At 48.8% G+C, this 14,239-nt stretch overlaps 1 protein-coding gene across 10 annotated transcripts in view; it reads left to right on the forward strand.

Moving 5' to 3' along the window:
* The first annotated feature begins 721 nt into the window (after positions 1-721).
* Positions 722-14,239, forward strand: part of SEPTIN6 (septin 6) — a 67,028-nt gene continuing 53,510 nt past the window's right edge. For 2 of the 10 annotated variants that reach the window (XM_067723167.1, XM_067723166.1), the window contains exons 1-2: positions 727-1,066; positions 6,569-6,649. In XM_067723167.1, coding sequence (XP_067579268.1) covers positions 6,590-6,649 — 60 coding nt within the window. In that variant the 5' untranslated portion in view covers positions 727-1,066; positions 6,569-6,589. Of the gene's footprint in view, positions 1,067-6,568; positions 6,650-7,337; positions 7,571-9,238; positions 9,359-14,239 lie in introns of those variants that run through there. The other 8 variants (XM_067723161.1, XM_067723171.1, XM_067723164.1 and 5 more) reach the window with 8 other exon arrangements.

A 14,239-nucleotide genomic window follows, 5' to 3' on the forward strand; every position in this document is an offset into this window, starting at 1 on the left:
CTCCGCGCTCCTCCCCAATATCCCCTTCAGTTGAGCTGGGAGCCTTCAGCCCCAAGACCCTCCTCTGAGACTCCCCGGCTGTCCAGGCACTACGAGGGAGTGAGTCGTCTGAGCCTCCGTTCACACGCTGAGCGTCTAGGGCTCGGTGGGGAGAGGAGGCGTGGGGTCCGTTTGTATGAAGTACCCAACGGTGGTGAGCTCGGAAATGACAGCCCACAGCACCCGCCGCGTGGAAACCCCAGGGCAGAAGGGACGTCTCGTCTCAGACCGCTGGCCTCGGACTCCGCAGGTCACAGCTCAGCTGCTGGGCCCGCAGTGCGGCTCCCCCCAACCGCCTCCTTTCTAAGCTCCACCGTGGGGCGGCAGGTGCCGCAACTCGCCCCCGCCCCAGCAGCACTCCCGGGCCGGGATGGGGGAGGTGAGGGGAGGTGTGGTGGAGCAGCGAGACTCCAGCGGCGGGCGCTCCCCTCCAAGCACCCAGAGATCTCGGTGAGGAGGAGGAGGGGGTCCAGGGGGCGGGGATGAGGGAGAGGATGACCGCAGGGCTCAGCCGCCGAGTTGTGCGCGGCGGGGGCGAAGGGCGGGGGCTCCCTTCCAGCCTCCGGGGTCTGGGGACTCAGGGATGTAAGGCGAGAGCAGGGGGGTGTGTGACAATTCAGCAGAGGTCGGGACGTACCACGGAGCCCAGTGGCGAGGGGGAGGGCAGAGGACGTGGTCACCGAGGGGAGCCCCCGCCCCCCTTCGCAAAGGCCTACAACTGAGGCTGCAGGGAGAGCCGGAACTAGGCTCGCGGGAGAGGGAAGCGGCGCGTTAAATCCGCCCCCTTCCCGCACCCCACTTCCGAGGGGGTGGGCGATAGAGGAGAGGTTGGAGCCGCGGTGAGGGGGCCCCTCCCTTGCACCTCCCCCCACCGGACTTGGTCGCGCCCGAAGTGTAACACTTTCTCTTTGTCGGAGGAGCTCAACGGTTTCCTGTAGCTCGTGCTGAAGCTCCCGTTGCGGAGGCGCCGGTGGCAGCCCTGGCGGAGGCAGGAGCGATGGCAGCGACCGATATAGCTCGCCAGGCGGTGAGTGCGGGGCGTGGGTGCCAGCGCCGGGGCCGGGGGCCTCGGAAGGGCCGAGGGGACCTGGCCGCCGCCACCTCCACCGCGAGCAGGGCAGTGGGCAGCGTCCAGGAGCCAAGGCGCGGGGTCAGCGACTCAGTCCCCTAGCCTCCCGTCCCCCAGAACCGTGGTGGCTGGCGTGCGGGTGGGGGGCCTGGTCCGGGTTGCGGGCCAGCGACTGAACTTGCATTGCCCAAGAGCTGCAGTCGGCGCCGCCGCCTCCCTGGCTGCAGCTGCGGCCCAGCCGCTGGGGCGTTGCCGAATGAATGGCCGCACTGGCCGCCAAGCCCTCCGGGTCCCGGCACGCTGGCCTCGCTCCCTCCGGCTGCCGGGCCGCGCCCCTGCGCCCCGCAGCCCGCCGGGACCCGGGCCTCCTCAGCCAGAGGGGCTCGGGGCTGGGGTGAGCCTGGGGCAGGAGGCGGCGAGTGGTGAGGGGGGCGGGGAGGTGACTGGCTGGGGTAGGGTTTCTCCATATGCATTACATATGTGACTGCGTCTGTGTGTGTATCACTGTGTGCGTATGAGTGCACGCGCGCGCGCTCCTGCCTCCCCGGGCGGGCGGCGGTGCCCGGCTTGTCTGTGACCCTAGATGAGTCCGCCAGTTTCTTGGAGTGTGCTCGCCTCTCTGGTGCTTGTCCCTGTGTCCGGACGCTTCTCTCGCCGTCTGCTTGTGCTGTGTGCCTCTGGGTCCCATTTGTGCGTTTTGTGGGGTGCAGTCTGCTGGCCTGTAGGTGGTTGGCTGCGTACTTTGGCGTGTTTCTGAGCACCTGACCAGGGTTTTGCGGGCCTCTGGGCAGGGGTATCTGTCTCCGGTGCGTGTTCAGTGTAACTGGCTTGTGTGCCAAAACCTGTGGAGCTGGCTTCTTGTTATGGGGACTAAGGAAAATCAGTGCGACGCTTGCAAAAGCGGTGCCCTCTCTCTCTTTTTGTTGGCAGCCGACTCTGGAAAAAAAAAAATCTTCATTTAACGAACTGAAGTTCTCCAGACTGGGATGTGCAGAGAAATTATACTGAAGTGACCCGGGGCTCCATGTTTGTTTTTTTAGACCAGAAGTTTCGTTGCCAAGGGAGGGGATGATTCCATTTGAGGGAACAACCTAGCCTTTCTATTCATCCATGGGTATCTGGGATTTTAAGAAGCCCACAATTACCAGCACCCTGAGGTGAGGAAGGAGAGTGAAGTAGAGGAAGGTCAGATCCCATGACACTACACACACACACACACACACACACACACACACCCTAAACCTTGTGGCTTACTTATTTAAGGAAATACTCCATGCAATGCAATTTCAGTGCAAAAAATATACATAGCCTCTAGGTATTTGGTGTAATTGAAACTGATTTGTTTTCAAAATCTGAATCCAGAGTCTGATAGCATTTCCTCTCCAGGAAATGGATACATTTATTCCATCCTCTTGTTCTTGTTTGGAAGGGCAAGGTGATTTCTTTGGAACCTCCCCCACCCCCCTGAAAGACCCCAGCATGGAGCTCCTTATGCAGTCATGATGTGGAAGGACCAGCAGAAGATGGGAGGCAGTGCTCTGTGATAATGGAATTTGAGAGAATTCTCTTCTCCCCAAGATTGGCACTGTAATATGTATTGCTTTAGTGTTTTGAGGGTTCCCAGAGTACCTTTCTGCTCCTCCATTATCTGCATTTTAGAGATGGCATGCCTTAAGTAGAGGACTTAGTCTCCTGGATTACACTTGCTCCATCCTTAGTGACCAAGAAGGACACTAGTGATTTTTCTTGTCAGCTAATTAATTTGCATCGACCTGCCCATACTCTCTCACCAGTCCCCCTAACCTGAATTAAGATTGCAGGGCCGATGTAGCAAAGGGGAACATTCCAGAAGGTTGTGTTTCACCTCCGGCAACCCAGAGATCCCCTTTGTTCTGCAAATGGAGGTGGGGGCGATTTAGGGCCACTTGGTTTGCTTTGGTTGTTTCCAGTTTGCTCTGGCGGGCCTTGCCCTACTGTATGATGAAGAACATAATTGTATGCCAGATTCTGAAGCTGAAAGAGCAGCCGGAGCACTTGAGACCTTGTTATGGTGATAAATGGGTTTCTGGGAAAACTGACGTCACTCTCCATGCCCCCCTCCCCCAGCCAGTGAAGCCCTTGTTTATGTGTCATTTGTCTCTCTGCCTGCCTTTGTGTCTGCAAGAAGTTGTAATTCACCGGGGGAAGATGGAATTAACTCGGGAGGCCTTTGGACGTCTGGCTGCTGATTGTTTCTTCCTGGGAACGAGTATCCAGGATTTGGGAAAAGAAGACTGGAGACTAAACCTGTGCCTGGCTTAGGAGTTCTTTTTAATGAGCTCTGAGACATGGTGCCCTGCAAGTAGTGCTCTGGTGTGTGTGTGAGGGACGGGCTGTCCTTCCAGAGTCAGTTGAGGGTCACTGGCTTGTAAGGTAACATCATTAGTGACAAAAACAGACCTTAGAGTTGCTGGATAGGATCCTTATTTGGGCATGCATGCAACTTGGAAGTTCAGCTTTTGTGTACATAATACAATCCCATCCCATCTGAATGAACACCACAAAGATTCTGTAGGACAAAACTGTTTCTTCATCATGTCCACAAGTGTTTATTTGATTAACTGCTAAGTGTCCAGCACTATGGCTGGCTCCGGTCAACTATACCAGAAAAAAGTAGTAGACACAGTTCTTGGCTTTTACGCTTATTGCAGTCTAGTTGGAGAGGCAAATTGTGGACATGGTGAAATAATTAGAGAACTATAGAAGATTCTTGGGATGTTTCCATCCCCAACCCCTGCCTGTGAGGTGGCTTGGGCTGCTGTTAATATATACTCTGAGAGGTTCCATGACTTGTCCAAGGTAACTTGGCAAGGCACGGTGCAGCCAGGTAATGGTCTTTCTCCCTAAAGAAAGAGCTTGCAGGGCCTAACGCTGCCCTAGCTGTGCTGGTCCTGGGGCAACTGTCCCGGGGCAGCTATCCCAAGGCAACCGCCTATAGGTGGCTGCACTCTGGTCTTGCTATCAAATGACACTTAACCTTGATTCCCATTGAAGTGCCCTGCCTCAGCCATCTCCCCACCTCGCACTAAAAGTCATATGGTGCCCCAAGCAGGGAGAGGAAAACCCCAATATCCACCCATACCTCTACTGTGAATACAGCACTGAAGAAAATTTGCATGGCCCCAAATATTAAAAATTCTTGAATCTAGGTCGTGGGTATATGAATGATCATTGTACTATTTTCCAACTTTTCTGTGTGTTTGAGACTTTTCAAAATTAAAAGTTGGAGGGAAATTACAATGTCCGCCCTCCTCCCCACAAATGCACATGGCCCCTGCCCTCAGGGAGTTTACAGTCTAGTAGTGGAGGCAGACACAAATAATTATAATTATCTTTGTGATGTGCTGCAGAGGAGTGCTACTGCCCGCTAGGATAATTCATTACAAGGGGACCTGATCCAGCAGCGGACAGGGGCGGTGGGTGACAGGAAAGGCTTGCTGAGGGTTTTAACTAGGAAAAGGGTAGGTGTGAAGATGGGTGAGATCTCACTTCTGCTCCCAGGCTGGGTACATTTCATTTGTTAATTCACACACTTTTATTTTCATTCATTCCTTCAACATGTGTTTATTGGGCACCGACTCTGCCAGGCCCTGTGCCAGGTGCTGGGGATATAGTGGTGGCCACGGCACACACGACAGCCCTCTCAGAGCTTCCCCGTGAGAGGCCGGTATAAGCCTCATTTCCTCTTCATATCCTAAAACCTGGAAATGTGAGTGTTCGCGGCATTCTTATTACAAAACTGCATTACAGCCGAGCGATTTGTCTGTATAGTATAATGAGATTTTGATCTGCAGTCATGTGCACAGCATTTACTTTGTAGAGTCTCTGCTGTAAATTTTCTATTAATTGCTGGCTTTGTTACCTAGTATGGCACCTCCCTTTTTGTGCTGTAAGGGAGGGAACCCGTTGCATTAGCCTTAGCAAAACTAATTAGAAAGATAAGTCCCCTGGATAAAGGTATTCCAGAACTAAATAGAACTGATTTCTGGACTTGCATGGGTTTCTGGATTATCGGAGCCTTGGTTTTGTATTATCGTGCGCAATTGAGGAGCGCTTTCAGTTGCATTTATGTTAAAACCACGTTCCAGAAAGAAAGAGACAGAGAAAAGAAAAGAAAGAAAAAGAATACCGTAGATAAGTGTAACATGTCTCTTTCAACGATCTCAAAACGCTTCCATCTGTATGATTTCATTTTCCCCAGCAGCTTCCTGGATGAGTATTACTGTTCTTTTCATTTTATGGGTTCAGGAAGACCAAATGACTTAGTCCGAAGTGTTACTGCTGGTCAGTGGATGAAGCAATGAAACACCTTCCAGATGGCACAGATTCGTTGTTTTTTTTTTTCAGATTCGTTTTTATATTAAAAAAACTCTGGCCTTTTCATCATGTTTCCAAGAAATAAAAATCCTGCCATGTCCCCTCTTCCCCCTCTTTTCACTGCGACCCCCCCACCCCCACCTCAGTATACTCATGGAGGTTGAGAAGAGTATACTTGGGTGCTTTGAAGACTCTCTGATGTTAAAAAAGATTCTCAGCTTAAACCCCAGATAGCACAGTCATGGCTATGTGGGCTTTCTTCCTTCCTTCCTCCCCTCCCTCCCCTCCCCTCCCTCCCCTCCCTCCCCTCCCTCCCTCCCTTCCTTCCCCTTCCTTCCCTCCCCTCCCTCCCTCCCTTCCTTGCCCTCCCTTCCCTCCCCTCCCTCCTCCTCCCTCCCTTCCTTCCTTCCTTCCTTCCTTCCCCTCCTCTCCCTCTCCTCCCCTCCCTCCCTCCCTCCCTTCCTTTCCTTCCTTCCTTCCTTCCTTCCTTCCTTCCTTCCTTCGTCCCTCCCCTCCTCTCCCTCTCCTCCCCTCCCTCCCTCCCTCCCTTCCTTCCTTCCCTCCCCTCCCCTCCCTCCCTCCCTCCCTTCCTTTCTTCCTTCCTTTCTTTCTTTCTTTCCCATACTTTAAATAAAAATCTTGGAGCCACCAGCCACGTAATGATGGATTATTTTAAGTAACAACTGGAGGAGGCGCGCAGAATAAATTTGAAACACAGACCCTTCCTCCTCGGTGTGGCAGGAGGAGGCTTCTGCTGCCTGCACAGGGGAAGGACCACATGCTCGGGAGGGGGAGATAACGTTCCCGCTTCTGCAGTGTCTTCTCATTAGAGGCAGCCATCTGCTGAATTATGCAGCACGCTCTCCGCTGGCCCTGCAGTGGGGTCATCCCTTCCACTCACTTAAAGGTGACTGGGCGAAAGATTCACGGGCCTTCTCGGGGACAGGGCCCAGGGCTCAGGTTTCTCCTGCCAGGGCCCTCTCGGGAGCAGAGCTCTGCGCTTTCACGGCCCTGATGAGGTGTGAGGTCGTGTTCAGTTTCCTTTCGCAGCAGAGGCCCCCAGCTCTGAGCACTGGCGCTGAGGCAGGAACTGGGTTTTTTCAGATCCCCTTTAAATGAGACCAGATGGAGGCAGAGGCAAATTCAGGCTCCCCAGAGGACAGCTGGGCGTTCATCCAGAGGCCTGTGAGTAAACCTTTTTTTTTTTTCTCTTTTTAACAGACTGGAGATAACAATGACCAGAACACCTAGGAAACTCTAAATGGCCTGATTTGAAGGGAATCTGTCAGGCCTTTGTGGGAAAGTTGACCCACCCTGGGCAAGGGTCACCCCTGGCTGAGGTGGAGCTATTTCACCTAGAATCTGGCTGGCTGGGTTCGGTAGCCCTGGGGCTCTTGAGCAGAGGCCAGGCTGAGGCTCAGGCTTGAGTCAGCAGTGAAGGAAATAAGAGCTAGAGGTGGGAGAGAAGATGCAGAAGAGGGGCACCAGCGTCTCCTGGCCTCCACCGCCTCAGTTGCCTTGTGTGGGCCAGAGGCGCCTTGGTGAGCCCACGGGCTTCTGGGTCATTTTCCATGACCCTTCTCCTCCCGACTGGCATCAGCCACAAGCCCAATGTCCCAGAATTCTAGCAGCAGAAAGAAATCTATGCGCCACTTGAGTCAGCTTTTCCATTTGAGAGCGGCGGTCTGCTTGACAGGGCCCTGGGTCCCAGCACCACTCTCTGCCACTAAATCACTCTGTGACTCGGGACAAGTCACTTCCTGCCTCTGAGTCTCTGTTTCCCTTTTTGTCAAATGCGCGGGTTGGATTAGGTGATCCGTAAGGGTGTTTCCAGCTCTGACATGGTACACTTCTTGTGTTTCCTCCAGCCTGATTTCTTTTAGGTCCTTGCCTGCTTCTGCTTCTGCTTCCAAACGAGGTGGCGGAATTTAACTCCACCCCTTCCCTGCTTTGACTCCTTGAGCTGGGTGGGGAGACGGCTGTAGAGAAAGCAAGTCTGTGCTTTTAGCTCAGCAGGGTCTCTGGAACTGGAATAGAAACAAACAACCCTTCGCATATTGTCTGTCCGTCCGTGTAGGTGTATATAGCTATTGACTTCCTATAAAGGTACGTGACAGCTGAATTTTTGTCTGTTGAATCCCCTTTTACATGCACTAGGAGAGCTGGCTATCTAATAGAATCCTGCTGTGAATCCTTCTATAGAATGAAAAGCCACTCTGGAATTGATCCGGTGTATTAAAATCCAGAGTTCCATCTATTGGATTTGCCAAAACTGGGCCTTCTCCCTGTATGGTGAGGATGGTTTCCTTTGTGCTTCGTCAGGATCCCCTAAGCTGCTCCCCCACTGAAAGGTACTGGGGCCCCTAAGGGGTGCTGCTAGCTTTGGCAGGTTTTATTTCTCCTCCGGAAGGCCCCCAGATTTCTCTCTCCCAGTTCAGGGCATCGCTACTACTGTCAGTTTCCTCTCAGCTCAGCTTAATTGGAGCCAGGGAAATCGTGACGTTTGATGTGTTAGGCATACTGGAGTTGTTGTTGTTTTAACCTCTGGGAACTTAGCAGTGCTCTTGTGGTTCTTATGGCTGATAATATGGGATAATAAGTGGCATTCACTCCCTTGGTAACACCGGAGGTAACAGATAGGGCTATCATCCACCTGATTGTTTCAGCAAGACTTTTTGCTGCATGTTTCAGGGTATGTGATTTGACTTTGACTTCTGGTTCACATGAATCTTTATAAGAATAAGGCATACTGTATAATAATGTTATATTGCATATAAATATGTTATAATAAGAAGAATAATAAGGTTTTATTGTGTTATTGGGAAAATAAATGTTTTATATACAATAAAACTGCCAGAAAGCTGAATACTTCACCAAATTTTCTGGTTATCTGTACATAAAGCAACTTTTTGGCTGTAACTAAAGATTTTGCTAAAATATCTGAGGCCACTTTCCTGCCTAGGAAAGTATCATCATAGAATCTTAAAAAAATAATATTTTAATTCTGATTATAAAAGTAAAATATGGGGCTTCCCTGGTGGCGCAGTGGTTGAGAGTCCGCCTGCCGATGCAGGGGACATGGGTTCGTGCCCCGGTCCGGGAAGATCCCACATGCCGCGGAGCGGCTGGGCCCGTGAGCCATGGCCGCTAAGCCTGCGCGTCCGGAGCCTGTGCTCCGCAATGGGAGAGGCCACAATAGTGAGAGGCCCGCGTACCACAAAAAAAAAAAAAAAAAAAAAAAAGGTAAAATATGCCTACTGTAGAAAATTTGGAACAGAAAAGCAGCAGCTCCTACAGCCCCTCCAAGCCAAAAGCAACCGTTCTCACCATTTTGGTATATATTCTTCCAAGTTTTTAAAAATGCATGCATACTTTTTTTCCTCATGATTGGGATGATCTTGTATACACAGTTTTTTATCTAACAGTATTTGGTGATCATTTTCCTATGCCATTAAATATTCTTAGAATATGTTTTTATCAGCTGTTTAATATTCCATCATGCATCATTGAACTATTCATTGAGTTTGAGCGTCCTGAAGATTTGCAGGGTCTCTCAGAGATTGATAGTCAGAGCTGGGGAGGGAGATAGAGGAAGGGAAGGTGTGAGAGATCGGGCCCACCAGTAAGTGACACATGGGGCTGCCGGAGATAATCCTATTTCAGTGTTTCTGTCCTTTCCTAGCATCTTTGTGCCAAGGCCAGAGGAGAAAGTTAAGGACAAGCCCGGTCTTTGGCCATGAGTTCCAAACTTTTTGTTTTGATCTTGTCCTTCAGAATGACAGCTACTAACTTGGCCACCCCGGTTTTAAACGGAGGCCAGAAATTCTCCGTCGACACAGATGCGCCCTCGGTTTCCGGAGGCTTCCTACATGGCTTGCGTCCTGTGCCACAAAGGTTGGAAGGGGGGAGGGGGGCAGGGGTTGCCCACTTGGGTGCTTATGGGACCCTTTATTTTCAGAATCACAGCAAGGGGAAAACGATGCACAGCTGGAACTGCCCTCACTCGTACTTCATAACACGAACCTCCGACTATTCAATTAAAACGCGCAATCGGTGTGTCCTCGGGGGAGGAGGCGGAAGAGAAAGCGTTGTTTCTGCCTGTGATATGAAATGTGGTATATAACGTATTTCAAGACCGCAGGTGACTGCAGATGAGGAGAAAACAGGAAACGTAATTGGGGAGGGGAGTGGGGCCTCTCCCAGTTCTCAGGAGCACGCTTTCATTTTTGCCTGCCTTTTAGCTCCTCTCAGACGCTGCAGCCTAATTACCCCTGCTGCAAAGCTGAACCAGAACTCGCTTTTCGTGTATTAAAAATGGTTTTTAAATTACACAGGTAATGTGTGAATACATTCATGCTGTAAAAGAATCAAACAATGCAGAAGCACACTGACTACCCCCCGAGGAAGCCCCTAGTTCCAGTCCCCTCCCCTGAGGTACCCTGAGTTCTAGGTGTGGTGGGTGCCTTTTTAGTCCCCTTTCTCTCACATACATTTAAGTGCAAATACACGCAGAGGTTTTTTTTGCATATATGGCCTCATACTGTGCTTATTGTTCTGCAGTTTCTTTTTTTCTATATTATAATATGTCTTGGAGATATTCCGATCAGTACTGCATTCTTTTTTTAAATTATTAGACCTACTGCATTCTTTTTTTAAATTATTATTGGAGTATAGTTGATTTATAATGTTGCGTTAGATTCAGGTGTACAGCGAATGAATCAGTTATACATACACTTATATCCACTCTCTTTTAGATTCTTTTCCTATATAGGCCATTACAGAGTATTGAGTAGAGTTCCCTGTGCTATACAGCAGGGCTTTATTAGTTAACTATTTTATATATAGTAGTGTGTATATGTCCATCCCAGTCTCCCAATATATCCCTCCCCGCCCTTACCCCCTGGTAACCATTAGTTTGTTTTCTACCTCTGTGACTCTGTTTCTAGATCTACTGCATTCTTCTTAATGGCTGAGGAATATTCCAGAATATGCACGTACCATAATTTAGTTAACTGGTTTTTCTGTCACAACATATGAAACACCCGAACGAACTTTTTGGCCAACCTAATATTTTTTTCCCATTGTCGGACATTTAGGTTTTTTTTTCTAGGTTTTCAGTATTATAAATAATTCTGTAATGAGTTTCCTTGTACTGTACGTGGACCTTTGTACAGGCATGTGAGTCTCTGTAGAGCAGATCCCGAGGGGAGGTTGCAGGTCACGGGAGGTGGGCCATTTAACATTTTGGTGGCTGTGACCTTTCTAGCCTCTCAGTTCAAAGCGTCAAACGTGGCACCACCTGCTACTCAAGATGATAACTTAAGGTTTTAGTGTCAGACGTCCTGGGCCAAGTTGCCAGTTCCATCTCCTTTTGTGCACTTTGTAATCCAGGGAACATTCAATTGACTGCAATCAAAGCAGTCAGGACCTCAATTAATCAGGCCACGTTAAGGAGAAAGAGGAAAGAGATAAGCTATCGGAGGTTTAGAGAGGGAAGAGGGAAGAAACTTCCAGGGGCTGTCCAGGGGTCAGTGTCCATTCAGCCCAGTGTCCTGTCGTTTTCACCATTACGTATTTACCTCTGAACAATGAGGACTGATGTTCATAACGGTGACCTTGACATCTTCTAAGATTCATCAAAGCAGAAGTGAATGGTGCTCGCTAGGCAGGATTTCCTAAAGCAGGAACTGCATATACAAATTCATTTTCGAAGCTTTCTCAACTACAAGGATTGAGACATACAGTTTGCTGCTTAAATCTTGATTAGCAAGAAAGACGCATTACCCAGATTCCATGTTCCCTAGTCCCCAAACCTTCCAGTTAACTTAGGTGTATTGGACACCGGGTAAAAAGATACAGAAGAAAAAAGGATTCTAAAAGTTACCAGTGGACTTTACCAAATCCAGACCAATGGTCGTTTCTCTGTAATTCTTCCTGACTTCAATCTTGGCCTCTGGTGATAGAAAACTATTGGGTCATCTCTTACTTTTCTGATCATCCCCCCACCCCTTGGAAGAATTCTCTTCATCTTCCCATTCCTTACTTGTGGGCATTGCTTATATTCAGTCCTTAATTCTTTTCTCCCTGTACTGTCTCTTGAAGAACACATCCAGTTTCATACCTCTCACTGCTAAATTTATATCTCAGTCCTGAATTCTCCCTGAGCCTACAATCCCATATTGCTAAGTACTTAGTGGGTAGATGTGTCACCATAAAATCAAAACTATCTTGTTTTCTTTAGTATAGAAAATGCTTTTACAAATCCAGAAGAGAAAGACAAGCACCCATTTTAAGAAAATGGACAAAGACGTGAATAGTTAACTCGCATATACATAGACACAACACACATATGTAGTTGAACAATAAAAAAAATTCACTCTCACCAATAAAATGCAAATGAAGTTACATGATGCCATTTTGCAGTGATTCAATTCACAATGGTTAAAAAGCCTCAAACTCAGTGCTGGTCTAAGTATGTGTAAACAGACACTCTCGCATACTGGCGTTAGAAATAGACATTTGTAATATTCTCTGTTGAACGATTTCTCGGTGTGTACCAAAGTCTTTCCAATGTGTGTGGCCTTGCACCCAGCAGGCTTTAATTCTAGGAATTTAGCTTAAGGAAATAATCAGAGACTATGCAAACCTGTAAGAACAAGAATTATTACTTATAATGTTGAAAACTTGGAAACACGCTAAATGTCTAGTAGTGGAAGACATTTCACTGGTTGAGAAAATGTGGTAAATTCCCACAATGGAATTCTATGTGGCCAAAAAAGTAATGTTTTAGAAGTATACTTAATTACTCAAGAGAACATCCATACTATATTAAGTGTCCGGTTATTAAGCCAGGTGATGAAAAGGAATATACAGGATTATCCCTATTTTGTAAACAAAAAAAAAAGAAAAAAAGTATTATATATAGACTGTAGGGAAATACATGTAAATACTAATAGTGACTGTCTCTGGAGAGTGATATTATGGGTGATTTTTATTTTCTTCTTTATAATTTTCCATATGTTTTAAAATTTCTACAGCGGACATGGATTACTCTTATAAAAAACCTGATAAGTGTAATTTTAAAATAATGGCTATTTAAAACGAGAATCTTCGACTTTTCCGCTAATGCACCCTCTCCTGGCTTCCCTCTTTCTGCCCTTGGTGCCATCGATCCAATCTCCCAGGCGCAGGACCTTGCAGCCTTACAGCTTTGATTGCTCCCGCACTCTCTGCCCAGTCATTCACCGAGTCTCATCCTTTCTTTAGGACGGCTCTCATATTTGTTCCTCCCTCCTGAGTCCCAAGTCAGATCAGTTCACTTCAAGCAGCATTTATCGTCACAGTGCCTGGCTGTCACTCTGCCAGTTCAGCGTTATTGGAGTCCTCTCCTAATATGTCTTCCTGCCCCTTCTCCCGCTCTCCTCCCATCGATCAAGCGCCCTGCAGCTGGAATGATCTTTTGAAAAGACTACTTGTGTCATGGCCCTTCCTGCTCAAAACACTCAAAATGCCCCTTTTAAACCCCATTGCCTAGGGAATAAAGGCCATACTCTTTCTTCTGCTATTTAGGGCTCTCACAGCACTGGGCTAGGTGGGAGATAACTGTGGGCACGTGGGAGGTGCTTGGGTGAGACTTGACAATGAAATAAATCTTTAAGAATAAGATGTGGAGTTCTCCCCGCTGCCCTTCACTGTCTTCAGTTTGAAAATTCCCTTTCCTCATCTTTTGGCACTTGGACCAGACGCCCTGGAGCACTTGAAGTTTCATGGTGCTGAATTTGGACACAGGAAGAGGCAGCCGGGGGTGATGATATATGGCTCAGGAAACCTCAACTCTGAGTCCCTCCCAATTTCCGATGCCTGCTGAGTAGGAGACTCCATCGAGAAAGCATATTGGCTCTTAGGTTTCTGTCTCCCCTGCAGTCTTGAGGACCAAGAATGAACAGTGGGAAACTTACATCTTTTTTTAAAAAAAAATAATTAGTTAATTAATTTTTGGCTGTGTTGGGTCTTTGTTGCTGCGCGCGGGCTTTCTCTAGTTGCGGTGAGCGGGGGCTACTCTTCCTTGCGGTGCGCGGGCTTCTCATTGCGGTGGCTTCTCGTTGCGGAGCATGGGCTCTAGGTGCGCGGGCTTCAGTAGTTGTGGCATGCAGGCTCAATAGTTGTGGCTCGCAGGCTCTAGAGTGCAGGCTCAGTAGTTGTGGCACACGGGCTTAGCTGCTCCGTGGCATGTGGGATCTTCCCAGACCAGGGATCGAACCCGTGTCCCCTGCATTGGCAGGCGGATTCTTAACCACTGCGCCACCAGGGAAGCCCCTTACATCTTTTTTTGATTGCTTTGATAAAAAGATGGCGAAAAGGGTGAGGGAAAGCAAAAGGGGGTGAATGTAGCCCTGAGTGATGCAGGCCACTCATAAAACCCAGCTGTCTTCAGGTACCCCTCTGGGGCCCAGAATATACCACCCAGGACTGAATGATGGCATATGGTTGTCTGTTGAGACTACTCCACTGGAGGGTGTGGGGTGAGATATGTGAGGGTAGCAGTCTTGCCAGATGGCAGTCACGGGCATGAGGGATCTTTAGTTGTGGCATGTGTGTGGGATCTAGTTCCCTGACAAGGGATCAAACCTGGGCCCCCTGCATTGGGAGCGAGGAGTCTTACCCACTGGACCACCAGGGAAGTCCCAAGAAGAGAAATTGCTTTTTGAAGTCCCTTTGTCGTATTTACTGAACACTTATACATATTCCAGGCATTGTACTAAGCTCGTTACATGT

Source organism: Pseudorca crassidens, chromosome X (genome assembly GCF_039906515.1).
Source record: "Pseudorca crassidens isolate mPseCra1 chromosome X, mPseCra1.hap1, whole genome shotgun sequence".
Classification (NCBI taxonomy): domain Eukaryota; kingdom Metazoa; phylum Chordata; class Mammalia; order Artiodactyla; family Delphinidae; genus Pseudorca; species Pseudorca crassidens.